At 42.9% G+C, this 27687-nt stretch overlaps 1 protein-coding gene across 2 annotated transcripts; it reads right to left on the reverse strand.

Annotated features, from left to right (window-relative positions):
- Positions 1 to 202: 202 nt before the first annotated feature.
- nova1 (NOVA alternative splicing regulator 1) lies at positions 203 to 27332 on the reverse strand. 2 transcript variants are annotated; one of them, XM_068721216.1, is made up of 4 exons: positions 26828 to 27332; positions 18379 to 18522; positions 9244 to 9410; positions 203 to 8870 (listed from the first exon to the last, which is right to left on the reverse strand). In XM_068721216.1, the coding sequence occupies exons 1-4, from the start codon at positions 27000 to 27002 to the stop codon at positions 7851 to 7853; spliced, it is 1506 nt and encodes a 501-aa protein (XP_068577317.1). In that variant the 5' UTR covers positions 27003 to 27332; the 3' UTR covers positions 203 to 7850. The 2 variants fall into 2 exon arrangements, with proteins under 2 accessions (XP_068577317.1, XP_068577318.1); XM_068721217.1 differs by lacking the exon at positions 26828 to 27332 and adding an exon at positions 21180 to 21486.
- Between the last annotated feature and the right edge of the window lie 355 nt (positions 27333 to 27687).

Here is a 27687-nt window from a genome sequence, read left to right on the forward strand (position 1 = left end):
AGCTGTTGCGCCACAATCTGACTCCTCATTATATGAGCATCGTGTCCACGTAAACACATGTTCAAAAAATGCTCGGATTCAGCACTCCAGAAATTGATCTATTCACAGAATGTGTTGGTTGCAATTGTGTAAACACTCGACCTTTCACTCAAGTGAGACAGGGCAGAGGGACCAGGTGGGGAAAAAAGGAACAGAAGACAAGTGATGTTAAAATGAACATTTATAATGACTCTTTGTTGCCGTCGCAAAAATAATCTTTAAAAAACAATTCAATTATTAACACTGAAATGCTGACTTCACTGGTAGTCCACGAGTCATAAAACACAACTCACTGAATTTCTTTTACAAACACAGTACTACAGTTACATTAAATAGTCATTACCGTTAAATCTATTAATGAATAATGTTCAAATAAACTAATAATAAAAACAATGACACTTTTAAAATCCTCTCATTTTCCTCACCATAGTAGCTGTTGTCTCTTTTTTAACCAACACTGTGTCATTTAGAAAATATACTGCTTCTGAGATGTTTCTCTGACAAAAGCAGAAAACAGACTGGCAGCATAACAATAATGGTACATGAGCTCAAACGTTGTACAATTAGGGTGATGTTTTTCAAGGGGAGTGGAAATGGGACGAAACCATTCCAGTGATCTAACATTTAGTTATGTAGGCTGGCTGCCTTTTGGCTCAGTATGGAATTATTTGGCACTCTCGCTGACAAATATTTGCCATGAAAAGCTCTCACACTTTTTTTTCTTTTTTTTTTTCTAAAATGGCACAAAAACACGTTTTCCTCTCATCTCTGAATAGTTTCATTTTAAAAGACATATAAATGCTGTCCTAGAAAGCCCTTTAGGTAGTTAACACTGTGGACTTTCACAGATTCTCCTCGTCACAAACGAAAGACAGAACCGTTGTCGCTAACATCCAAGAGAAATGTACCCAATCAACAAGAAAACATCACTTTTTCTTAGGTTGGAATATTTGATCTTATGCTGTCAGTCCATTTTTTTTCTTCTCTGAGATGGAAAGAACAGAGGTTAAACGAAAAAAAATTTACAATGCCGTGGAAATGGTTGCAAGGTATTGGCATGCTCCCTTCAGTTTTCACTTAAGTAAGCGTTCAACCCCTGCAAAATTGTCCAGATAACCAGGAAAGAAAAGAACAGTCTCGCAGAGTTTGACAGATAAAGTGGTGTCAAATATCCAACACATACATGAATGAGTTCTCGTGGATGGAGAAGGTCAACTAAGTTCATGGAGGTTCAGAGGGTCAAAGACAAAAATGGCCTCATGTCAGGTTGGCAAAGAATCTTGCATTTTCTCAGACGAAAGGTCTCAGAAATACCTTAATCCGCTTTAAAGGGTGGACACAGTAGCAGGTGCTCGCTGTAACGGAACATAAATCGTGACGTCGTGTAGGCTGAGAGAGTGACACTCAGGGAGAGGAGGCTTTTTAAGAGAGGAGCGAGCAGTCCTAGTCAGTTTGAAGTGTTTTAAAAACCAGTCCTAGCCTTCTCGTGAAAGGGTTCCATGGGGGCAGATGAACGTCCAGGACACATTTGGAGTGAGAATAAAAACAAACACAACAACTTTTGGAATGATACTGTACTTCAATTAGCATTCAAATGTGAAGCAGTAAATGCAACGACAGGGGTCTGTGACACAAAATAACAGGAGAAACATCAATTGACGTTAACCAGGCCTTTACCACTCAACGCCTAATAGGTTTCCTTTGTGATTTGTATCACGTCAAGGTGGCAGAGGCAATCTGCATTTTGCTGGTGCTGATGGTGTCTCTCAGATCCGACTGTAACATCAGCCAGACTTTGAGCGTGCATCAGGCCTGTCTTAAAAGGTACGCTCCCATACAACAAAACTGCATAGTGAATTACGTAGATTGTCGTGGATTACGTTTGCTTTTGACGTATCACAAATAAGTTTGAAATGAGTTGGCGTAAGTCCTCAGAGGGAGGAGATGTAGGTGGTGAATGGGACAAACAAACACTTGACTTTCACCCAGAAGAATGCTTGTGTCAAATGTGAACCACATACTTTTGTTGCGTTTTGTTTTTAATTTCGTAGTCATTTCAAGCCAAAATCTGATGTTTTTTACTAAATCAAATCAAGTAGTTTTTGGTTTTGTTTCAATTTCATAATAATTTTAGCCCATACCGCGATGTTTTTTACTAAACTAAACCAAATCGTTTTTTTGTGTTTTGGTTTTGTTTGAATTTTGTAGTTATTTTAAGGCAAACCGTGATACCTTTCACTAAACCAAACCAAGTACTTTTGTTGCCCAAACCAAACGAAGTCTGTTCATAGATTTTTTTTTTTGGTATGTTTCAATTTACGATGTTAACCACGTGTTCCAAACCGTTTAAAACTGCAACCGTAATCCTGGAGAAAATGAGTTTCCCTCTCAACGTGATTGTGAGTGCAGTTTAGTTGTATGGGAACATAACTTTGTAGGAGACAGGGTTGCCCTCAGTGCCTTCAGACCAATCTCAATTTGCTGGAGAAATGAAAACCATCTTTCTAAATTTGTAATTTAAAGCAAAAGAGGACGCAAAAGGGCCAAAAGTGTACAGATCCCCCTCTTGGTTTCACACATTGGTTAAAAACAAAGCACTCAGAGATTGACACAAACCTCTGCTGAAGGGAATGTGAAGGAGATGCCTTCGAGTGAGAAAACAGGTGCTACTTTTCTATATTGTCTGAGACTCGAGCCCTTTCCATCATTCATGAGACCATATACAGTATAAGGGAATTAATAAATAAAAGTAACATCAGAGCGAAAAAGAATGACAATAAAGAAGAAAAAATCTGTTGAAAGCCAACATGGTTTGCTTCATTTCACACCCAATATGACCCCACTGATCAGTAAAGTGCATTTATGCAACACCAAACAAACAAGATAATGTTGACAGCGAATCGGAAGTTGTGTTAAAAACATATCTGGATCATGACTGTGGCCATGTGAGGCCTACCTGACTATAGCTGAAATCTGTTATTGACATAGATATTAACTCTACATGTATATGACATTCCTGCCCTGAATTTACATTAAAGACTGATATAACATTCGACAGGAAAAAAAGAGTAAATGGGTACATTCATAGATTAGATCTGGGCTTTCAAGCTGTGACAAAAATCCGAAAAACATTATGGGACAGGTTCAATGAGGTTCAACCTGTTTGTAAAAAGAAATGCATGCCCGATATCCTAAAAAAGACAACACAAGGAGCCAATGCACTGAATAACATTTTCACGTTTGCTTGTTTCACATTTTTAATACTCCTCACTGTACCTGAAAATCAAAATATCTTCTCTGATGATGTGCAGAGACATGAACTTGATTGATTAGAATTTGATCTGAGATGTGTGTGTGTGTGTCTTTTTTTTCCGGCCAACATGACGATAATGAGCTCCCTCCCAACTCACAACATAAAAAACAACTTCTTTTTTTTTTAACATGAGGCGAGTAAACTTAAGTGCTTTACATTTGACCGCATGCAGCGTTATGTCTTTGAATGTTTGCGAGAGACACCTCGCAGATTTTTGTAGCTTTTTCTTTTTCCTCATAATTTACTTTGATACCATGCAATAGAAGACGTGCAAAAAGATAACACCTAACTCCACAAACACATTTTTGATTGTTAATGGTATGTTATGAATGCTTATAACATGTTATGCTTTAGTCCATGCTGGCCTATAGAGACATTTTGTGAGACAGCAGTACTTAAGCCACAGGTCAAACAAACACACAAGGGATGCATGGAGTGTAAAACAACATGGATCCATAAAAATCACAATCTTTAACTCTTACTCTATGTACCTATGGAATAAAACAATGCACAAAAAAGTTCTTTGTCCTTTGTTTTTCTTAAGTCATGTATTTGATTATCTTTTTCTTAACTTAAAAGACGGTGTTTGATTGGCACTTGATCAGCACTTCTAAACAAGTTATTGATATCTAACATTTGATCGCACATCTACAATTTTCAGAAGCTGCGGAGGTCTAGTTTGGCACAGGTTGTACTATGGAGTCTATTATTACTTTTACTATCTTACCAATACTGTATAGCATTCTATACACCTCGTTTTATGCTCCAGCCTTTTAGAGCATGTTTCTAATCAACAGACCAGACATCTTTTCAACTAAAATATTTTTGTATAGTTTACTTATCAAATAGCAGCATTTTCATAACTTACAAAAAGTACATGTAAACCTATTCATTCAAAATCTTAGTAATTTCAAAGGTTCATACAACAGACATAGAACACAAAACAGGACAACATGCTACTATATTGCTTCCAATATTCTTTACATTTTCTTACTGTCAAACTAAATCATCAATGACAGAAATATGGACACCACCGGTTGATGATGAGTCATCATAATGCACAAACAAATCGCGAAGCTAATCTTAATCAGGCTTAGTTGGCACTCTCATCATCCACACAAATATAACATAGTTCACATTGTATCGACAACGCTGGACTGCATTTGGACTACAAACTAGAATAGCTACAATAAAGTACATATAGATCATATGACATGACATATTGTATTTCCACAGAAATGAATTCTAGTCATTTTTCAGATAAGAGGATATGCATAAAGGATGTCATTGTTTTCGGCTTGAGGTCACAAACACGTTTCCCGCCTTGCTCGCGCCATCTTATGCGTTCCGTTCCTTACTGCGCTTTGTTTAGAGAGGCTGGAAACTGGAGCTCAGTTTGTTCAGCCGACGTGTGAATATCTAATCGAGCAAGATTTGCCTTCTTGTGGAAGAGAAAAAAAAACAACACTTTCTCTTCCCTTAAAAGGCCATAGTTCACGGTCTAAACGTTTGTTCTTCTTCTATCGAGGGAATTTGATACTTTGAGCTAACGTTTGCTGGTTGGTCTCGTGGGCGTCACAGTTTCGGAGGCAGGTGTTTTCTGTGCATTTTTAGCCTTGTGAACTCTACGGCTTGGGGAAATATTTTCATACCCTTATGACCTATAGTGCATAACTCCCACCGCCAGCGTGCCACCCATGAGAAGACAAGACGTTGGGGGGAGAGGAGAAAGAGGGGGAGAGCACAGTGTAGGAAGAAGCACAGACAGATCGGGACGAGGGAGGAGTCTTGGATCGGCGAGAAACAGCAACATGCGGGGGGAATAAGAATGTCGAGAGAGAGAGGAACGTCAATGTGAGGGCGAAGAGAAATAGCATTTGGCACAATGTCATGATCAGAGAGCCCCCCTTGCAGTCAAGCAGTCCAGTTGCATTGATAAAACATCCCCTTGTTTTGTGCTTGTATCTTATTATATGCTAAAAATCTTGGGCAGTAAAAGGTTATCCGTACGCTATGGTTTCACTAGTGGCCAGACTGTAGTTATGTATGAGCGTGAAAGTCTTCCAGGACGCGTGGTGAAAGGAGAGATTTCAGTTTAGTAGGTAAAGGCTCACTGTTGCAATGTTCGCACACAAAGGTTCAATTCCGTTTACCTTCAAACGTGAATTATGAAAATGAAAAAGGCTATGAGTTAAATGTCCCCCCCAAAAAATCAACACAAACAAGAGAGCTTCTGAATTTCTTGGGACACTAATCAGCACCAACCCTCACAGCCGTGAATTCAGGAAGCTGGTCATAGAGCTTGGGTTGATGGGGACAATTGAAAAGTGTCTTTAGAGCGGGGACGTAACGGGAAAGTGCGGTGGGAATAATTTGTGGTTCGCTGATCAGGGAAAAAAAACAAAATGGCCCGCTAATTGAAGCGCAGTGCATTGGTACTGGTAAACAGAAACATCACAAGACGCTGGAGTATAAATGCTCTTGTGGATAGTATAATATATCCCGTCTGTCGGTATTGGTGGGGTCTGGTTTACGTGACATAAATGTGCACATTGAAATATACTCATGTCCCAGCGGGACACAGACACACTTTACATTGTGTTCTTAATGTCTCACAGTGCAGTCTTCAGAGACCCAGTGTACTCAGGATGAACACCATGGATAGCAGCACAGAAGGAAGCCAAGGTAATCTTCGAGTGCTCGGGGAAATGCTCTGGAGAATTAGCCTCCCTGCATTAGACCGACAATTGCCCATAAAAAGACAACGATGCCCAAACACTGCGCAACGTTTGAATGCACTGCAGTTAGTGAGCGCTAACGTGTTTTTGGGGACAATAACAGGCTGCCTGGATGAACTGAAGCTTTTTTTTGTTTTCTCTTGATGAAAATTGGGATGGATGGCTCCCAGAAAAAAAAGTGAGGCCAAACCCTTCTTTTCAAGTGTCATTCTACTTTCCTTTCATTAGTGTGTGTGTGTGTGTGTGTGTGTGTGTGTGTGTGTGTGTGTGTGTGTGTGTGTGTGTGTGTGTCTTGACTATTTGGTACCCTTAATGTAAAGGCATTAGTTTCTTTGTTCACAGATATTGGTTTATACAGCTTTTCTTATCAAAATGCGTTTGTAGTGCCGACTGAACTGGTGAGACACTGCTTCAAGGTAGTCTGAGCTTTAAGTTAATTCTTGGGAAATGTGTGACTAAGGCAAACGTATTGCCAGGGAAAATGTAGAGGCCAATTTTTTAGAAGATTAAGAAAATAAAAAACCTGCATTGGGAGCAAGGATGGACTTGAGATATTAAGACCGGATTGCTTTTCGTTGTGACAGGCTGAAATCAATCCTTTTTAATTAGGTGAGAGGCTGGGTGAGATCCAATGGGCTGCTAACGGCTGGACGACACATCATTTTTTTTTAGTTTAATAGTCGCCAGAGGGGTTCTGATTTCATGGTATAAGGAGATATAAACCTAATCCTATAGCACCAAGAAAGGGTTAAACGACATATTTCCGCGTTTGTAGCTGTGACTGAATATGCAAATGTGCTTCCGTGTTTTGTGGGAGCATCATCGAGGATGTTTCGTGTAAAATATATATTCATACATTCCTGTGTGTCTCCTCTATCCTCTCACATTGATTATTCAACCCCTGAACTATCCTCAGCAGCAGTGAAGTCCAGGCCGTTTTTTTTTTTTTTTTTAGTTATACATTTCTTTCACTGCAACACAATATTTGATCCCTGTAAATAAAAAATAGCGATAGGCTAATATTGTTTTTACATTCAGATCAACCTGCATTCACAGGTTTAAATAATCTATTTGTGTTTGAATGAGACCATGTCAATAAATAAAGGATGGAAATATAAAATACCCAAATTTAGAAACTTCAATTATGATATGAGCCAGAATTCGACAGACGTCAACATAGATATGACTTCTTTAAAGAAATTATGCGCAGATTGCTTCCCCATAGACGGAGATGACCTCAGGTGCTTGTCATAAAACCTCACCCCTGTTCACAACGCCTTCTGCGTTGTACACAAAGAGCAAGGTTTGTAAAACAGCTCTTTCAGCTGGCTGGAGCTTCATCCGACTCACTCAACTCACCGGGAGCTGAGGTTTGCAATTGAAATTAAAACCAGCAAAACCCAAACAAAACAAAAAAAACAAAACAGCTATGAGGTTTTGGAGGAGGGTGAAACCCTGCGGCCTCACCCTTGAATCTGCAGCTTGGCAGTGGACCAGTTCAGCTTACTCTGATCACCATCGTCAAAAGGACTCGACACAAACTTTTAAAAAACATCAGGACGTCAGTCCTAAAAACACATTCACATATCACACACACTTATCTTGGTTGTCTCCCCCACCTCCTCCTTTTGTGATTCTTTCATTTGATACGGAAATATTGAACAGATATTTGGACGTTTCTTTTTTCTATTCATCGTGACCCTCTCAATTCCCTTCTATCTCTGTCTTCATCCTTTCCTTCTTTCCTCTTCTTTTTCGTTTTAGCCCACCTTTTGTGGGTTGGTAGCGCGCACGCCCTGCTCGTAAGTGATCCGTTGGCTGATCAGATACTGCGCTGCTTGCGTAGCGGCTGGCGACCCTGTTATGGTAACTTTACGGTTCCGAGTACCAGGAATGAACTCTCCCTTTTTGGAGATCTGGATGCGGGCTCCCGTTAACTCCTGGTACTCCACCAGCGTTTTCCCTCCTTTCCCCAAAATGGCACCAACCAGGTTTTCGGGCACAGCGATCTCAACCACGTCCTTGGCCCCGTCCCCCAGCTTCTCTGTTGCCAATAGGGAGGAGGCCATCAGTGGGGATGAAGCATTTAGATAACCATTGGAAGCCCCTGTAGCAGCTGCTAGAGAACCCAGCGAGAACCCCCCGAGGCTTGCAGCATGGTGGCCAGCACCTCCGGAGGCATCGCTAGCGTAGGAGGCCAGCAGGTTGGCTGCGGCGGCAGCAGCCGGGTTGGCACTAGCTGCTACTGCAGCGAGGACCCCAGAGGCAGCTGCAGGGTTGAGGCCCAGGCCTAGGGTGTTAGTGTTGTAGCCGTAGCTGGCCAGCGTGTTGAGGGCCGAGGTGATGGCCAGCAGATCGTTGCCAGAGAAGCTGGACATGGTGGCGGGGAAGGCGCCCATTCCTGTCAAGCCGGCCTGGCCCAGAAGGCTGGAGGCGGTGACGGCTGCTGCGGCTGCATTGGGTAGCACCTCGGCCGTATTGGCGTATGGGGAGCCGGTGGGGTTGGAGTTGGCCACTGGGCCCGAGACGTTGGAATAGCTGATGTTGAGGCAGCTGCTGCTCTGAGGGTCTTCCTGGATCTTCTGCACTATGATCTCCACGGCCTTGCGGTTCTGTTCAGGCTCCCCACTGATGGTCACCACCCGCTCCTGCAGGTTGATGCCCTCTGGCTTCTGGGAGAGCTGCACCCAAGCCCCTGACTGCTCCATCACCGCTTTGACCGTGGCTCCGCCCTTGCCAATGATCAGCCCAGCTGTGCTATTGGGCACGATCAATTTGGCCTGTAGAGAAATAGAAAGATTGAAGTAGCGATAAAAAGGTAACAGAGGAAAGGTTTAACAGCATAAATGGTTGACGGAAAGAGGGATGTCTCTCACTGAGTCAGAGTACTGTACCAGCCCCTGCTTTACTCAGCGATTTGTTAATCCCAGGGGTTTAGGCTGCAGCTGCCACACGGCTCTGTCTTGCTATGAAAGACTGTAGGTAAAAATAACCACATACTCTCACATTTTCCTGACCCCACCAGACTGCGGGTCATGGCCCTGAGAACAAGTAAGGCCGATGACTAATAAACAGGGTGTCCTGGAAGTGACCTGTCCCCACCACACAGTGACCACACATCCTCGTGACCTCACTGCCTGTACAGTATCTCACCTGTTTGACACGGTCTGGGTTGACGGTGGTCTGCGGCTGCAGTATGCTGACCGGCTCGGGTTTCTGGGCGCTCTGGGGCATCTCGCGGACTTTCTCCGCGATGAAGTTGTGGACACCATTGAGGGCCTCGACTGTACCCTGTATCAGACAGACGCGTTCTGTTGTTCCTGAGATGACAAAAGGAGGGAGAGGACAAACACAAGCGATGAGTTACTGTAATGTGTTCAGAGTGTGTACTTGGCGAGCAGATTTAAGGGATTTGGGGGGGGGGGGGGGGTGTTGGTAGGATTCCTCTTCAATGATGTAACTCTTTCAGGGCTGTATTACTGAGACCGTCCTTGCTTTGAAGCTCTAATAGACTAAACACACGCTTGTTCCTCCTCTAGGCTTCTTTCTACACCCACATTGACGACCCAACCAGCATTCCGTTGCCATGGTAAAGGGGCCGAGCCGTGGAAACAGGTGATGCAACAGCGAGTCCTTTATACTTGCTTGCAGGATTTTTTAAAACACTCTCCCTTTTGTATCAACCTTCCTGCTTCTTTAGCGTTTCACTGTTCTCCGGTTGAAGTCAATAGCAAATGGCAATTAGGCATATATTTTAGTGAGAAAATTTCTCAATTAATTGAGTCAAATTTGCAAATGGAAAGAGCAGCTGATAAGGCCATCAGAGAGGCGCTGCTCTACTTCATTGTTGGCGTTTCTATTTTCTAATTCAACTGAATCTCAAATTACAAGATTGGGTAACACACACAGATCGTCATCAGCCCTCCTAGCCATTTATCAGAACTCATGAAATGTTAAAAAATGAATCCAGGGAAATTAGTCAAAGTCCAACCTGATTGGTTATATGCCATATACATTTCTAATAATGGATGTAAAAAGTCAATAGGGTCAGTTCAAGCAGTAGGAATCTCGAATTGGGCACTATGGGGAAGAGGGCACCTGACCTGCAATTAACTTTACTGCCATAGTTTCCTGGTTAAGTTCTCGATAACAGACATAAAGGAATGCACAATGCACGAAGAACATTCAAATAAAACTGTTGGAGATACAGGTCCTGCACATTTTACACCCTTATTTTACTAAGGGTGACCAAATTAAACTAAAATACAAATCCTGCTGAGAGACAAACAATTTATTGACAGACTGAAGCTTGACCTGTTTTTTTATGTCAGCACATGTATTCATCATACAATATTATGTATGATAATGTCCAGCATCCACTGTCAGTTTGACAATGAAAAAGACAGGATAAGCAGTGTTTTTCCATATTGTATTAGGAAATGTTATATAGAGGAAATGGTATATTGACATTATTTATGGTATAGAAATGCTCTTGTGTATGCAACCAGGATACAAAATATAACATAGGTTGGAAGTAATACGTGTGCAAAACTACGCTGGATGTGAACATAAAAAGTGGGGCTTTCAGACGGTGATTTTTTTTCTTAGACTTATCCTTAGGAGACAAATTGCTACGAGCAATCATTGCTTTTTCTTAACTTTTCCAACATTCGTTGCTAGATGAGGAGGTCCCTCTACTTTGCTTGGTACGGCAACCTCTAGTTAAACATTTCTATATCTAGAAAGGATTGACAGCACTGATCCCAGGTCAGTTTATTTATTTAAGGCAGAGACCATGATATACAACTACAACTCTTGACACACCATGAAGACTATATCTGAATGTTACATATCTGTTATCAGCGCTTTTCACTTCCTAAATTGCTTGCATCATATTTTGCCTGGGGGGCTACGGATTTCATAATAAAAGCTGGGAGTTGGCTCGTCCTCTTGTTTTGCAGGAGTGGAGTGAAAATGTGTCACTGCCCCCAAAGGCACACATCTCAGCCTTCAGCTTTTCCCCCGAGAAACCAATGACTCTATCTCAATCCCCAAGTAAGAAAGTTTCAATACTGTCTTGTTGCTTGAACTTTCCTGTGACGAGAACCTGCCTCTGCCTCAGCCCATTCAAGTCCTTCGTCGGATTTATTCAGACTGTTAGTGTGCCACACATAAAGTATCACCCGTAATTACTGTCATCACATCAGCAGATTTTTCAAAGTAATTATTCACACTACAAATTGAGCTGGAATGTTTTTGCTGGATATCCGAGTGCTGTATCTATCCATCATGTCACGCTGTTGCCATATGGCATGCTTTTCTCAAACGTAAACACTGATTTTAATGTAGGGAACTTCTGTAGCATGCTATTTATATACACTAAATCAGAAACAAACCCGGAAACCATCTGACAAGAAGTTCCCAACAATCACTGTTGCCGTATTTGAAAAACACTAGTAAACACACCATGCTTATCAAAGACTTTTTACTGGCCAGAGAAACTATCATGTACCTGGTATCTGGACAGTCAAACAATGCTTTTTACCATTAAATTAGAACTGTAGGGATATACAGGATACCTGCATGCAAAAATCTGCAGTAGGATCAGATGTCTGTGTCGCATTAAAATACACCAGGGATTTTACTTTTAGAGGAAATACTGACACAAAGTGCAGTCTTGCAGGATACGACTTAAAGGTATGCTTTGCTCAAAAACTGCAATTGTTTGAAGGTACAAATAATCTTTGGTCAAACATGGTCATTTAAGGGGGTAACGGGTAAGACTGGCGATATCCTACATTTTTGTTTTATGTTTTATGTCAACAAATCTCATGAAAAGACCAATATCAGCCTGTCAGTGGCTCTCAGCTCCAAGCCCTTTGGCTTCTACTACATCTATAAAAACTGGTCTAAGGAAAATGTCATCCAATGCAACAGTATGGCTCATTGGTGCTTTGATACACACACACAATACTTGTTAGTAGAATACATTCACAGTTGGTTTGGGTCTACAAACGGGATTTGTCAACAACAAGAAAAATAGAGAATAGCACCAGACTTCTCCTTTAACAAATATCCAACCACCAGAATTAAGTTAGTCAAGTATGCCTAAGGAATACATATCAATTAGATCAAATTGCAAATTGTTGCCGTCACTGTGCAATCATTTCAACATGTCTAGCGCCATGCTAATTCTAACTAACAAATGAAACCATTCGTGGACTAAAATTGCTAGATTGTAGTGTTGATAGACTCCATGTACTGTGATGTACAACGTAAAAGGAGGAGCTACACTAAGCTAATAAAATGAGTTGAAACAAACAAAAAAAGAAACCATAAATAAAAAACGTTTTTACTCGCAAACGGTGAACTTTACAAATTTGACATTAACTATAATTTTCCAAAGTTTTCCAAAAACTTACCACAAACTCAGGTTTACCATGTTTACTGAGGTAATAAATAATGTGAAAAGTAGGGTCATTTCCTTATAGACTTCTACACAATCAGACTTCTTTTTGCAATCTGGAGGAGTCGCCCCATGCTGGTCAATACAAGTTTTAAGACACTTCCGCATTGGTTTCACTTGGCAGAACCAGAGTTACCACCTGGGTTTAGAACTAGTAGCGCTGTAAACAATTAATGATATTTGGGAACATTCCGTAGCTTCCCTGTATGGGTAAGATGAGATGGTTTTACAGTACCACATCCATCAGCCGTCAGCGACTGGGAGGGCGACATATGAAAATGGCCTGCATTCACATATGAGGACATTTTTTGTTACTTTGTAGTATCTCTTGGTGTAGATAGCTCCGCTATGAGGATCTGCAAAAGTACCGAAACATGTCGGTACACCTGCTGGTCCGACAGCAGACAAAAGAACATGTCAACAGTGTTTTTGTAATTACTCTCACTGCCAGAAGGGTAGACAAAGGTCCGCACAGAGAGTTAAAATGTATACGTATTATAGCTCATCTAGAGCAGGGGTCAGCAACCCGCGGCTCTGGAGTTTTAACAAACAAAAACGATCTCCGTCCACGCGGCGTTTCAGCATCGTTTTCGACGTCCAGACTACAACGCCTGAAAACGAATATCACGTGACTATTCACGTACACTGGGCACACGGGTGGGGCCGGTGTAAACAGGAAGTAGATTGGTTGCTCAAAGCTGCTAACTGTGACTTCAGATGGCTGCTTAGGTCTGATAACGCCGCTGGACACGGCGCTCGCTAATCGCTACAATAACAGCTGTTTCCTCTGCAGAAATGCAGACTTTAACTGAACAACAGCTGCTATTAAAGACAAAAAGGTCAGCAACGCCTGTAATCAGTTGTCCATGTTAAATTAACCTGGTAGTCGATCTGTAATCAATGCTGTTGTTTGTGAATTTCCGGGTAAGGTTCACGTGATAGAGGCGTGACGAATCAGGGAAGGATACATCGTGACTGCTAAGAACCAATCAAGTAGCGAACGTGGGTGTCTACGTCTACTGTGTCACTGAAAATAAAAAATGTTGCTGTCAAGCGCCTTTCCCTGCAGGTGGCTAATCATGATTTGCAGACCCCCGCCCTCGGTAAACTATCAATGGATAAATCCAAAAAAAGAAAAGTCACGGAGGAAAATAGATTGTTTAATTCTGCGTGGACATATTCATTTGCTTTCACTGCAAACGATGCCGGCTTACCTGTATGCTTGATATGTGCAAAAAATGTAACGTAGAAAGACACTTCCAGCACAAACACACAGCATTTGTTGAAAAGTATCAAGCTGGAGATGAGCGAAAAAGAGCGATTTCTCAACTGCTGCAGCAAACTCTCCTCTTCATAAGAGTTTGATATTGTTATAACAGGTAAAATAGCAATAAAATGTCAAGAATGATCTTTTTTGTTTATTTTCATAAATACAACTAACTATAATTTTTGTATATATAATATAACTATATTTAAAACTTTATAAGCTGTAATATCAAATAGCTTTTGCGGCTCCAGACGAAATTTATTTGGTGGAAAATAGGGAAAAATGGCTCTTTGAATAGTAAAGGTTGCTGACCCCTGATCTAGAGAGTGAATTAAACCAACCCATCTGTCTGTCCTTCTGCTAGCTACTAGCTAGCTAGCCAGCTTGCCGCTAGCCAGCTAGCTTTTTTAATACCCTATGGTTAACATCCACTGCAGAACTGTGTCTACTCTTCTGGAATCGAGAGTAATTACAAAAACGCTGTCGACACATGCCCACATATTGGTAATCTAATTGGTTATTTTCTCGCCTGAAAATCTTGATGACATCTTTTTTTAAAAGCTTAGAAACTGTTTTTGGGCAAGTAAAGAATGACAAAGCTGGCGACGCCAAGCTAAGTAAACAACAGTGAGATTACAAAGTGTTATTCTACCTATCGCGTGAAACTGGTTAAAATGACGTGCATGTTGTTGACGTGCATGTTGCATGTTAAAAGTTGAATATTATATTTCAACCCTATTTGCTGGGTGTCTTTCAATAGAGCTCTCTTGACTGCTAAATGCCCACATTTAAAAAAATGCAAACAGTTAAACATGTATGACCCCAAGCTGAGATAACCCTGATTGTATCATCATCTACAGTATATTCACAGGCTGAGCACTACTCCTTGCGACGAGTAAACTAACCTCCTTGTGTAAGATCGGGTATTGTGCTTGCAGAGAAGATTAGCAGGATAAAGCAGAACAGTGCTTCAGAATACTACAGCCTAACAACTGTTCCTGGTGGAAGTTGATCACCAGGAAGAAATGTTGTGCACCAAAGGCACAGACATGAATCTGCAGAGAGAGAAAGACTGCAGTTCCCATTAGTTTGAAATCCCCGCCCATGATGTCATCCCAGACAGATGTGATACTGTCCTATAGGGAGCGTTAGAGAAACGTGGAGAAACAGCTGAAAAACTGCAAACTGTGCCTTTGCTGTAGTTTCTCTGTCTGCTACGTTTTGAAGGAAATGGAACAGTGGTGTTTGTCAGTATGAGGTCACATATTGCGATTGATATTTTAATGATCACATAATGGAAAACATACACCCAGTGTTTCTATGACATCACAACACCCTGATCTGTTCGTGCTGCTCAAAGTAACTCAATACACGTACTTGGCCAGAGGCCAGCTGAACCAAGCGAAGGGCTTGAAGTTTAGTTTCTAAGTTTGTGTGCGAATCGTGAACTCCCATGGCTCTCTCTGCAGCTGCTTAAATATGCGGATGTGTGTAAGTAGGTGTGAGTGGATGTGTGTGTGCTGAATGCGCGGTACAAGTGGATGAACGCATAGCATGCTGCATTTACGGGGGCTTGAGTAAATCCAGCCGTGCAACAGTTGAGATGGGTTCAAACCAAATAGTGAAAACAAAAACAGTAACTGCCCATGCGTTGCAGGCAAACAGAATTTTAAGAGGAGTATAATGTCATCTTATCTGGCCTGAAATCGCCCAACTACCAGTGACCAAATGTGAGAGGAACAGTGAGCAGGGAGGAGGAAAGAGGAAACTTGGCGTGTGTCGGAGCAGCTTGACTACAGCTGGGAGAAGGGGTCATGTCCACAGAGAGAGATTGAAACGGCCTATTTCTGGGCCTGCTCCCCCTTGTCACACAATCATGGCTCAACCACACAACCCTTCATCGTCCCCGCTCATCCATCTCAGTCCACCACAGTTGCACAGTCCCCATCAAGAACCTTTGAGTTCATGGTCTCATCACGGTTTACGCTGACGGATGGGAGATGCGAGTTTGGTGGGAGTCTCAGACCAAGCCATCACAGAGAGGATAGCAGAGGAAAATGGCTGCATCAGTTGTTGTCCCTTGATTTCTCTAGTGTGCGATTGTGCTGTGGTTGGAGTGTGCTCAGACTGCCGCAGGATGAGAGTGGAGGGTGTGAACTGTGTGTAATGGCATTAGCATGCCCGTAGTAGCCCACATTGCAGCTGATTCAACAATGAACGGTAGATACAACGGATGTAGCTGAGAACTTTGACACGCTGAATTGCTTGCCTCTAAAACTCTATATATCTTACAGTTTCAAACTTTACCAAGTTGCCCGTACTTAAAACAGCCAGAGTGGGGTTTTTTTTTTTTTTTTTTTTTAAAGCTTTAGCTTCTTCCCAGCTATTTTGCAGTGTACAGTAGCACTCCTTTCATTTTACTTGTGTGGGCCCGAGCAACCGCCCAATCAAATCGTTGCCAGCACCCTCTCCCTGAACTCCTCTTCTCACTCATCACGATAATGAGTAGGGGGATGGGCAGAGCAGGTGGTGGCCTACGAACACATCCACAATCCAAAAGAATGAAATAAGGATACATATCGCTCCTTTTCATTTGTTGTCATGCCAATGGAGTAGCCATGCTTCCTTTCCTCAAACATAGTTGGCCTCGTATGTGGAGAATTTCGGGGCCGTGTCCTCTGTGCCTTTCATCGTGGCTAGCAGAAACATGGTTCGAAGAGAGAAGTACAGGAGAAATATTTGATCGCACATCCTTCTTTTCCTCTCCCCCAGCGCTCTGTCGGCTACTTCTTTGCCACGATTCTGTCAGTCCAATATATCACACGTAACTCCCTACAGAACACATGAAATTCAAACCATGTTGTGCATTTTTTCCTGGAGGTGGCATGATATTTTGCACTCTAAATGATCCAAAGACTGAAATTGCAGAGGTCACAGAACAGATTCAATAATGAAGGTAGCCATAATAATGGGAAATTGAGTTCAATCTTTCTGTTTTAAATGTATAATAGTTAAATAAGGCAAGAGGACTGACTGTAGACCCTATAATAGAAATTGTATAATATATTATATATATATATATATATATATATATATTAGTATTTCTCTTGTACATATTTTGTGCTACTTATATTTCATAGGTCATGTTCAATGCTCACTATTTCCTATCTAAAGTGGTGATTATATATAATGTCTATACAATAAAAACTATACTACCACACAGGGATTATTTGCTTGCATCAGTTATCACAGAAAACATCTGGACCTAATATGGTGTGAGACACTCAGCACCTGTTATTTTTCAGCAGGTCGGAGCCTCCTCTGAGGCATGAAGGACAAATGGCTGGACTCCCGTACGGCTCAGGCATTTGTGTTCGGAGGATAAGATAGGTCGGCTTCGCCCTTCCCCTGTTGCCATTTTTGAGCGAGACTCTCCTCGGCACAATTCTTGCCTTCGATGCATGCCGTGTCCTCTGCGTCACAGAGTTTGTTCTCATTTTCTAGGGGGGGAATAAATGGCACCCCTGTGCAATTTTCCCAGAAAAGAGAGTGAATGCATCGACATGAAACCGTGAATACTATAAACAAAACCTGCAATAAAGGGTGCAATCCAGTGTGTGACACTTGAGACCCCCTGAAAGCCTCAACAGCTACATTTTGGCTGGTCTCTGGAAAAATTATTTGTCACAAAAAAAAGTATTTTAAAAGCTTACTATGTCCAGCAGTATTCACAAATATGAATACAGTAAAATAATGTTGTGATGCACTCTCTTATAATGCCATTGAACACCCGGTTGTTTCTGGTAAGGCCTTTTTTCTGCTTCGACATCAGACCTCTGTGGTCCATTCTTTTTTTAACGTAAAATTTAATATTTTTGCCATGACCTAATAGGTCCTACTAACCCTAACCCTTAAGGGGAAAAGTAGGGCTGCCCCTCTTAGCTGACTAATCGACCATTTTCAGTCTCAGTCGACTGAGATTTCATTAGTCGACTAGTCGTTTTTTATGCTTTTTTCATGCTGAATTACTTATTTCCTAGAAACGTATGAGAACATCTCTGGCTAACACAATATTTAAAGTGGCTCCTATTGTTAAAGATATTAGCCTTGGTGATGTGTGTGCAAAGCGTGTATAGTCTAGTTGATTGTCTTGGCTTGAGTCCATGAAATCTTATAGGCCTACATTGCGTATCGAGTCTGTGCAGACATCTGCATTACACCGAAGGCACCAGGTAGGAAGGACCGCCCGATTGCCACCGGGTATGCTAGCCAAGCAACTTCAAAATGGCCTTCACACCTAAATGCTGCGTCTGACAGCTCTAACATGTTTGGTCCCCCAAGGACATAAGAATACTCAAGTTCAAAGTGTTTACGAACAGTCTGTGATTAAAATGGATTGCAATTACTTGCCAAATGAAGAGGACATATCAAATGCTCTCTTGCACCAAAGCGTCACTCCTTCAGCTGGGTAATGAGTCAGACCGCTCCTCTCATAAATATATACGTATATAAATATATGCTCATCGATTTTGAATACCAAGGGATTCATTCTTACCTGGGTAGAAGTCTTTGGATTTGGACAGCTTAATGGTGGCACCCGTCTCTTTCTGCAGTTGTACGATGGTTTGGCCGCCCTTGCCGATTATAGAGCCGGCTGCATAGCTGGGGATCAGCACCTTCAGGAAGTACTCGCCCTCCTCTGTGGGGGGGGGGGGGGGGCGACACACATAAAGTAGTAAAGAGTCACGTTTCATAAAGCAGCTCTGAACATCATCATACACACATAGTGGTGCCCAGCCCCCCCCCCCCCCCCCCCCCCCATACCCTGAACAAGCAAAAAAAATTCACAATATGAAGCTTTGACTTATATGGGGAAAGACAATGATATATTGTGTGTCTGTGTTCCTCTGGTAAAGGGAAGGTATCTGGAAGAAGCCCTTTGAGCAGCTTTCAGTGCGTTCACATTTTATCAGAGACTGTGACATGTTCTGTGTCCTGTCCCAGATTTTCCTCGTAGAGTAAATGATGACCTCCTTTCCAGTTTGCAGAGGTCTAATTTTAACTGTTTTCAAGGAGTTTTAGAAAACCTCTGACTGAATACAAAACCAGGGTCCAGTGTTTCGGATCGTTCTCCACGTGTGACCAGAAGGAGTGTAGAATCAATGGTCCGATCTGTCTGCAAAAGGTAGCCTGTATTCTGAGACAATATACAGGTACACACAGAGGACTACATGCAAACACATGAAGTCATTACAAATGCTGCTAATGGATGCCAATGCAGAGTGATCCCTCGTAATTAACAGACGTGAGAAGAACATATGGGAACCAATCCCACAGATTTGTTCATAGGGTATACTGCCAAGATGGTCTAAATCTCCTCCATTTTGGAAGGGGCTTCTGTGGCTTACAGTGGCTTGTAGCAGTCGGTGACTGACAGCCCGTCAGTGTGCAGAATTTGGAGGCAAACATGGTTCTCCCACTCAGTTTTCGAAACTTCCTCTCTCCTACAATGCTAATTAAGAATTAATCAGCACCAGAGTGGGCAAAGCGTCCGCTTCCAAGAAAATCCTGATCACATTGAGTGCGCTAATCTAGAAAAAAAGCAATCAGCCACATATTGAGCTTGGACCCCAATATGATTAAAGAAACTGCTAACAATACATCAGAACCATTTTATTTATAGATGTGTGGAGCGGACGTGATTCCCCACTGAATTCTGAATATCACATTGATGACATCATGGTAAACACTTGGCACAGGTGCATTATCAGCACTGGTTACAAATGATGTAACCAATGCTGATTCCGATGCAATGACGTCATGTTCGATCCTTTTTGCAGCTGCCTCAAGGGTGACGTCACTCGAACGGGCAGAGATGTGAAAAAGGCACAGTCCATCTTTGCAGGATGAGATTTCTAACACGCTTTCAAGTGTAGCGTGATACAGATTTTTAGATCCAAAGCCACACGGTTTGTCACCGTTTCACTGCATCTTATGTTTTCGTGGAGGTTATGGAATGGGGAGGGGGGCTTGACCGGCATGGTGAGGAGGAAAGACGGATGGATGGAGGTGAACCGCCCTGCACTAAGACCAACCTGTTGCCTCAGTAATGCACTCATTAGATTCAGATGTGAATGAACATGGCACTGTGACATTAAGGCATTTCACAGCCCACAAGGAGCTCTTCTCCTTATAGCATTAACATGCCCTTCATGTTGCATTCAGACACAGGCTTGTTTTTGTGCACATAATCAATGGCTCTGACAAGTATGCAGACAGTGAAATGATTGTTAATGGAATTTCACTTTTGATTTAGATTAATTAGCCACAGTTGTGGAGACAACCTCAGAACAAATCCTAAATGTATCTGAAAGCACAGACATCACCACCATCGGAGGCTAGTAAATATATCAGGTGCTGGTCAGTATGTCATTTTTCTGAGAACATCCTCAAAAAAGAAATGAAGATAAACCTGTACATAGACATCACGTAAGCAGCTTTGTTCATCTCTGGCCATCTGATCTTTGAGACGGCCAGAGATCTGACATGTCCTGCTATGTTGCAGTCAGCTCTTCATTTTTCTCACAACGAATAGCAATAAAATGACCTTGGTGAGAAAATAAAGATCATGCATGTCTGACACGGTCTCCGTAAAGCTTCTGAGCCCTCGCTCCTATCCAGAGATATCGGATACTGTAGCCGCACAAAGAATATAATTTGAGTGGCGCTGATTGCAGGATGCAAACAACCAAAGACCTGTTGTTGACAGACAAGCCAATACCCACTGCGTAACTTTCTACTTATCTTCAACCAGAGTAAACCCAGCAGAGGAGGAAGCCACTGAGATTCCCTCCGTCGCCCTCGCAGCCACATTTGCTGTCATTAGTCAATAATTAATTCTGTCCTAGTGACTGAGATCACAGTAACAGGTTTTAATGGCGTCATGTGGTAGAGTAAACATGGCAATCTGTTGCTGCAATCCGCCAGGGAACGAGAGCAGTGGGGCAGATTTGGGAAGCCGAGCCAGTGGGGTGTTAGTTCAAACCCCTGCTTCCAATACTGGAAGAATGGCTTGGAGGAGAGACGTGGACACTGAGCCAAATGTGTTTAGTTAAGTCACTCAAGGGGGGTGGGTCAGAAGGAAATGCCTTGTGACCGTCCTCCCTCCTTCCCACTACCCCTCCAAGTACATTCTGCATTTCAATGGAATAACCTGCTGCTGACAGGCAGCAAGGACGACGGAACAAAAAAAAAACGAGCAATAATGGACAAATGAGCCCTTGGTGAATGAAATTGCACGCAGTCGAGCACGACGGACAAATTCAACAAGTCAGACAAAACGTGTTTGCGGCTTACCCATTCTGAGATCTGCTGCTTCTCAAGTCCTCTGTCAGATCGCCATCAATGCCGGGGCACAATCTCTGAAGAGGATCTGAACGTTAGCCTAGGCATAGGTGCAATGGTAGTGTTGAGGAATGCGGCCAGTCGACTTTTCCGCCGCCGTTCTAATTTATCGGTGGGCGCAGAAAAATAGATTTCACCGCAGCATCCAAGCCATGCCTGCAGCTGGCCAGAGCCTCAATTGTCTGAGAAAATGCTAATGCAGGCTCTCAGTGTTTTCAGTGAAAGACGGCACGCATTGTTCAAGCCTGCATCGGTTTGAAGGGGGGGGGGGTCTTCCCTGCCGCATCACCCTTTTCACTGCTCTCATCCATATTCATCGAGTGGCCTGTCCGTCTGCAGCAGCGCGCAGGACTGACAACGTTCTCGGCCAATGAGTGGCCTCCTCCCTCCAGCACGTCACGTCCCCACCCCCCCCAATGCCGGTCCCCAAAAAATTGAATTTTCTTCTCCACTCCGCCTCTTTTGACGCAGCACTATAAAGTATGGCAGTCCATTCACTCACTTTTTTTAGTGGCAAGTGACAAAGGTGAAGTGGCTAGGGGAGCGGGCTTCAGCGGCAAGCGAGCAGGCATGTGGAGTGACCTTCAACAGTGGCTGAAGAGGTGTACGGCTAGCACAAGCAGATGATGAAGGAGGTGGGTGGAGGAGGAGTGATCTGAGGCAGCGTGCCTTACGCCACCCACCCTTCTTTCCTCCCTTTCCCCCACCCCCAATCCCTTAGACGGCCATGTTTGGGAGGGCGGAGGGGCTCATCAACCATTGCAAATGGCAGTGCCGCAGAATGGTGGAGGGGGGTGATGAAGCCAATCACTACGCCTATAAATCTTACGCCGAGAGGTATCTTAAGTGACTGAATGTGTGTAAAAACTGCAATGTGCATGCGTGTGAGTATCTCTGTGTGGACGAGGGGGGGTTCAGCTTAATTTAATAGTGCTTTCCAGGGAACCTGTAAAAAAAAAGGGGAACTCATTTTATTTATTTATTTTCCTTGGCTGCTGATTAGTTTCATCCACAAATCAAACCCGTAACACCACGGCCCGTTTGTTTTTTTGGACCGAAATGGCTTCCAAAATATTCTACCAATCTCATTCACTGAGAGATGCTCTGGTCTATAGACACAGCCTCCCTGTAGACTCCACTCCCTCTCACGGTCTATCTTTCTCTCCTTTTCTCTCTGCTTTGCTCTGTCTTCGTTTCTATCGCTCTCTCTCTCTCTCGTTCTCTCTTTCACTGCCACCTGGCAAATTCACAGTCCTCTCACGTCACATCGCTCTGCAAGGGCACCTGTGTCCTTCCCACCAAAAAAAATAAAAAATATAGCTCACATTCCTGTGCCAACCTTTCCATTAGTAACATTACGAGATCATACCTAATCCCTTGGCCACGCAACCTTTTGGGGAGGCACATGCTTGCCAGCAACATGGGCTCAGAGTATGGGTAATTAGAGACAGAAATTAATGAAAGATGTTCATTCTGAGAGAGGGGCAATGCTGATAAAAAGAGAGAGTCATTTCCCCATTCAGCGTCCACAGCTCTTAAAGCGCAACAAGGGGCTCGGCTTTGAAAGCGCACAGGCTGTCTTCTCTTTGTTGCAACTGCCAGTCATGTTAATGATCAGTTCGGTAGGAAAAAAGCGTGATCAATATCAGACGCAGTCGAGTGGCTGGTGATTACAGGGACGGCTGAGGATTATCAGGCTGTCTACCACTATTGTCAGACAGGCCGTGGGTTTCCAACGTTACATGTAGATCACATGAGATGGGGGGGCGATGCTGAAACACGTCACATAAAACGCAAATGGTCTAAATGTGCATTTCATGTGCAGAGAGCTTCAGTCATTGCTGCGGACCAAATTAGCATTAGATACTTATCAGAATGACCGGGAGATTGGCTGCCATTTCACCTCTGTAAATCTGTCATAGCTACGTCATATGCAAACACCTAAAAGACAATGCTACGCTAATTTGCACCATTAAATGTAATTTATTTGGACAAAAAATGTCTTAAATACATTGAGAGTGATTCTGGAGAGTGATAAAAGGGCCTGAAGACTGAATATACATAACATGGGAACATAGATCAGTTGATCTTAAATCAGTTTATCCAGTTAGGCTTTTTAGTATTGCCATCACCGAACTGAGATTTATTGGAAAGTAAGGCTGCAGTTTTATAAATCTTTCCACATTTCAGTTAGTATCGCACTGGTTCCCTCCACAAAAAGCCAATGGGAGTTTTCCATTGAATTTGGATTATTGCAGAAAATAAGCGCTGCAGTGTTTTGTTCAGCAAGATCATTTCCTCATATGAACACCACTTTTATGACTTTTAAAGCATAGATACAATCATCAGAAGAAAAAAGCTAATGTTAGTTATAAACAAACTACACTACGGTCACATGACCTCGCGTCACCACTGCTAAGCTAAAGGCGTACTAGTGTTGTTGTGATGGGGTTTTGTAGTCTTATTTAGCCACAGGTTAGCAACCACCTTTTTTAAGACACGTAAATCTGCTATTAAAGGTCATAAAAAACAGTTATACTTATATATTTCTGAATGTTAACACTTATTTTAACATGATCACCATAAGTTGTTGTAAGTTGTTGACACTAAGTACACACAGCACATTATAATTTACATTATGCGTTGCATGTGTCCACCTCTTTTGAGGGCGGTCACACATTGAATGCTCAAAAGTGGTATTGTCTGGTTGACATCCTTGATGAAGTGATCAGTTATTCTACACAGATAAGATCGTGTTTAGGAGGCCATCTGGAACACCTTTGCCTCTGAGGAAACAAGGCGGCCTTTTCAGAGTCAGACCATCATCAGTACACGATAAATAGTGCAGCACCGGCGGGGCTGTGACACAGAGACGCCTTGAAAGAACATGGAGTCAGGCCGGTAAAACGGTGTGTGATTACAGAAATCACAGCAGCAAGTGAATTATGTATTTATAGTATTCATTAAGATCTGCCAAATGCAATTTCACACCGCCTAGCCGTTCACATCACCTGGATATTGGACCGGGAAGATCACGGTGGAGTCTCCGTGCTACAAATGAATGGTGTCAACTCTCCCAGAAGCAGGAACACCATGTGACTTCTCTGTTCTTAGAGTGGCTTTAGGGGTGCTAATGGAGGACATGTATCCCACATGTCCTCCGCTGAATGTGCTTTAAAATACTGTCTGTGCCCTGCTGAAATTACATTTCTGAGGTGCAGTAAAGACGTGTTAGTTAGAAATATATAATGCTGCTATCATCGCATGGTGGGGTGTATGGGACACAAAGACAGACAAGGCAAATTTCAGTAACATATGGTGCCCGTTCTCCGCGGACGTCTAATTAACATAAAATTCTTGAATAAGTGGTCCCTGCAAGCTGCAGACCATAACAATCACAAGCTGAAATAAGATGCGCAGTAGCTGGCACACTGAATCAGCCGTCATCCCCACTACCGCGCTCCGACATCTTACTGATGAGGCAGGTGTGTGCACACCTCCCCTCCTTGCTGATGCTTTACTGGCCGCCACCATTTCTCCTCCAGAAAAAAGAAATCAGGATCAATGGTTAAAATGGCACTGCAGTGTTTTTCTGCTGCCCCCCTCCCACCACACTCCCATAACCACCAAGTAGCTCTCACTATTCTCACCGCTGCAACGATGAATCGATTTGAGGGGGATTTTTTAAACAAAAAAAACAAAAGTCTAAATTCTCTGATTCCATCTAATTTAAATGTGAATATTACTCCTCTATGATGGTAAACTGAACAAAACTAGACCATTGAGGACATCGACTTGGGCTTAGAGAAATGATGATTGACATTTTCCCTTCTTTCTGACATCTATAGAACAAACAACTGACAAATTAACCGAGAAAATAATCACCAGATTGCTTGACAATAGGAATAATCGTTAGTTGCGGGCCTTTATATGTGTTAGAATTGTAATTTTACCGTTGTATAGTGTGATGACAGTTCAGACAAAAATACCAAACAGATGCTGAGATTTGGCTCACCCCAAGACCTATAAATAACCTGACTTTGATCGGAATCTAGGCTACAAGTGGTAATGAGTGCACCCTACTATCTATACGCGGTTGTGTGATTTTCACTGGTGGGTTGTCCTGCTTAGCTCGCAACAACATTTGTGCTTAAAAAAAACGCACACTTCACTCCTGACATTGTTAAGTTGAAGCAGAACCAATAAAACAGTACATCTACAAAATCCATCATGCATCTCAAGTGAACACTTCGGCTCTGTTACGTCTTGTCCTTCTTGTCAGTGTTCACACTGATCCTCTGTCCAGGATCAGAGGGTCATTCCCTTTAAGGCTGAACAGTCAGTTTGTCTCCAGGGTTTTTAAAATATTATAAAGCTAAGCGCTACTGTTTCATTGTGACACATTTGTACTTTACCAAGACTCATAGGTGAGTGGTTCCCATACTATAGAATCCAGTACTCACAAGGCAAGATGTTTGACCTCACTACTGATTCTGTCAGCAGTAGAAATGCAACGCCATTTATGTTCTACTCCTGTTATCTGTCACAAAAGGCCTCCTCACATAGTGTTGCTCAAGACAAATCAGTGGCGTATAGTTAAGACAGGCCCCAGTACACGCTAGAAGGCTATGAAGCGCGCGCGCACACACACACACACACCATTAACAATTTGTTGGATTTTACAGTGTAATGAGTTACTGAGGCTATTGTGTTGGGAAAGTAGAGAGGCCAAAGAGAAAGCTATCAGATCTAGCTACTAAATTAGTGTTTTCTCACATGACCAAATAGACTAAAATATTAATATTACCCAGCAATCATTATTGCATACCTGTCTATGACAAAAATACCGTAAATAAGAAGAAATCATTCATTTAATTGAATAACTTTCTTTTATAGTGAATGTAGAATATAATTTGTTGTATACTGCTACTGAGTTTACCATTGAAATAAAAACAGAAGTGATGGAGGTGGGTTTGCCTTTTTCGAGGGTTTATTTCACTAATAGCTCCATAGTAACTGAACTCAAGGGTCCATTCTCTGCCAAATTCAATGTTGGAGCCCCCTCCTCAACTCTGCGGCCTCCCCAACCCAAGTGCCCCAGTACAACTACCTGTTTTTACACCCCTAGGGAAAAAATTGCAGAATTATCTTGTGGCCTCTGCACAAGAAAAGCACCACTAAATCCCAACCACACAAACAAAACACAATAAACACCGTTAAACAAATGGCTGTTTTCTGCAACATTAAAACATCACTTCACTGCTGAATGAAATACTTCATATAGAAGCATAACTCCAGATGTGGAGCAGCAGCGAGGTGATTGGGTTCACATTCAAAGGTGACCCGAGGAGTCCACTCGGCCAGTTGGGCTTCCTGCTCTCCTCTCTGCGCTGATAAAATGCAGAGTACGAAGTAACAGCCACAAACACCTGCGGTGTTTTCCAAAACTGCACAGGTGCTACATGTTAAGAGCCCCCCAAAATCTGCTGGTGCTGCATGCATGCTGTGTTTTGCTGTCGCACTTCCAGCAGTGCATGCAAAGGCTCCTGCAACAACAGACTCCATGTGGATGAGCTGCTTCTTGTTGTGCAGCCTCTTACCTCCAATGTTGGTGCGCTTGGTACAGCCGGCCTCCTCCGCCGGAGTTTCCAGCGGTCGTTTGCGGGAGTCCGGGTTATCAGCCTCCATAAGGGGCTGCTGCAGGCTGAGGAGGTTAGGGTTGGAGTATATCCCGTTGTGGTCCACGGCCGCTCCGCTGCCACCAGCCATCATCATCTTTTTTGTTATGTTCCCTCCACCGAAGCTGTAGATAAATTTGCGCTATTCCTCCCCCCTCACACACACAGCGCCCTCACCACCAGAGAACGCGCATCGCGATACAAACGACAAGTTTTTTGGGGGGGGTGGTGTGCTCGGAGCAGTCTCAAAGGGATCAAAATGTCAGACAACACCGGGATCGCGGGCTCGTCTTTCAGCTCTGCTCGTCCCTCCTCACCGGGCTAAATATAAAAAATCCCAATGAGTAAAAATGCGCTCGTTTAACGCGCTCACCGTCGCTCCGACAGCGTGGTCCTCATTGTTGACGCGCAAAACACAACCCCGCGCCTTGGAAAAATAAAGACGCACAAAAATAGAGTTTCGAGGGGCGACCGGCCATTAAAACAAGTGCAACAGCTTCGCAGAGGCGAGGTGGTGGAACACAATCTTTCTTTAAGTCATCCCCGCGTCATGTTTCTCTGTGGAGTCCTCTGTGTGATAAGTGCAGCTGTTGTTATTGTTGCCTTTGTAGTGCAAGAGGGGAGGAATATAGTTTGAGAGCTCCAGAGAGGACCACAGTGCCACTGACCGGCCGAAAGACGAGGCCAATAAGATCCATCCGATGTGGAGCAACTATGGAGCCTCACTAAAATAATGTTTTTTTCACAGTTTAATACTGTTGTAAATGTTTCTTGCATGGCTT

The sequence above is a fragment of the Cebidichthys violaceus genome, unplaced genomic scaffold (genome assembly GCF_023349555.1).
Source record: "Cebidichthys violaceus isolate CVI_PGR_0920_01 unplaced genomic scaffold, fCebVio1.0.p SCAF_27, whole genome shotgun sequence".
In the NCBI taxonomy this organism is placed as follows: domain Eukaryota; kingdom Metazoa; phylum Chordata; class Actinopteri; order Perciformes; family Stichaeidae; genus Cebidichthys; species Cebidichthys violaceus.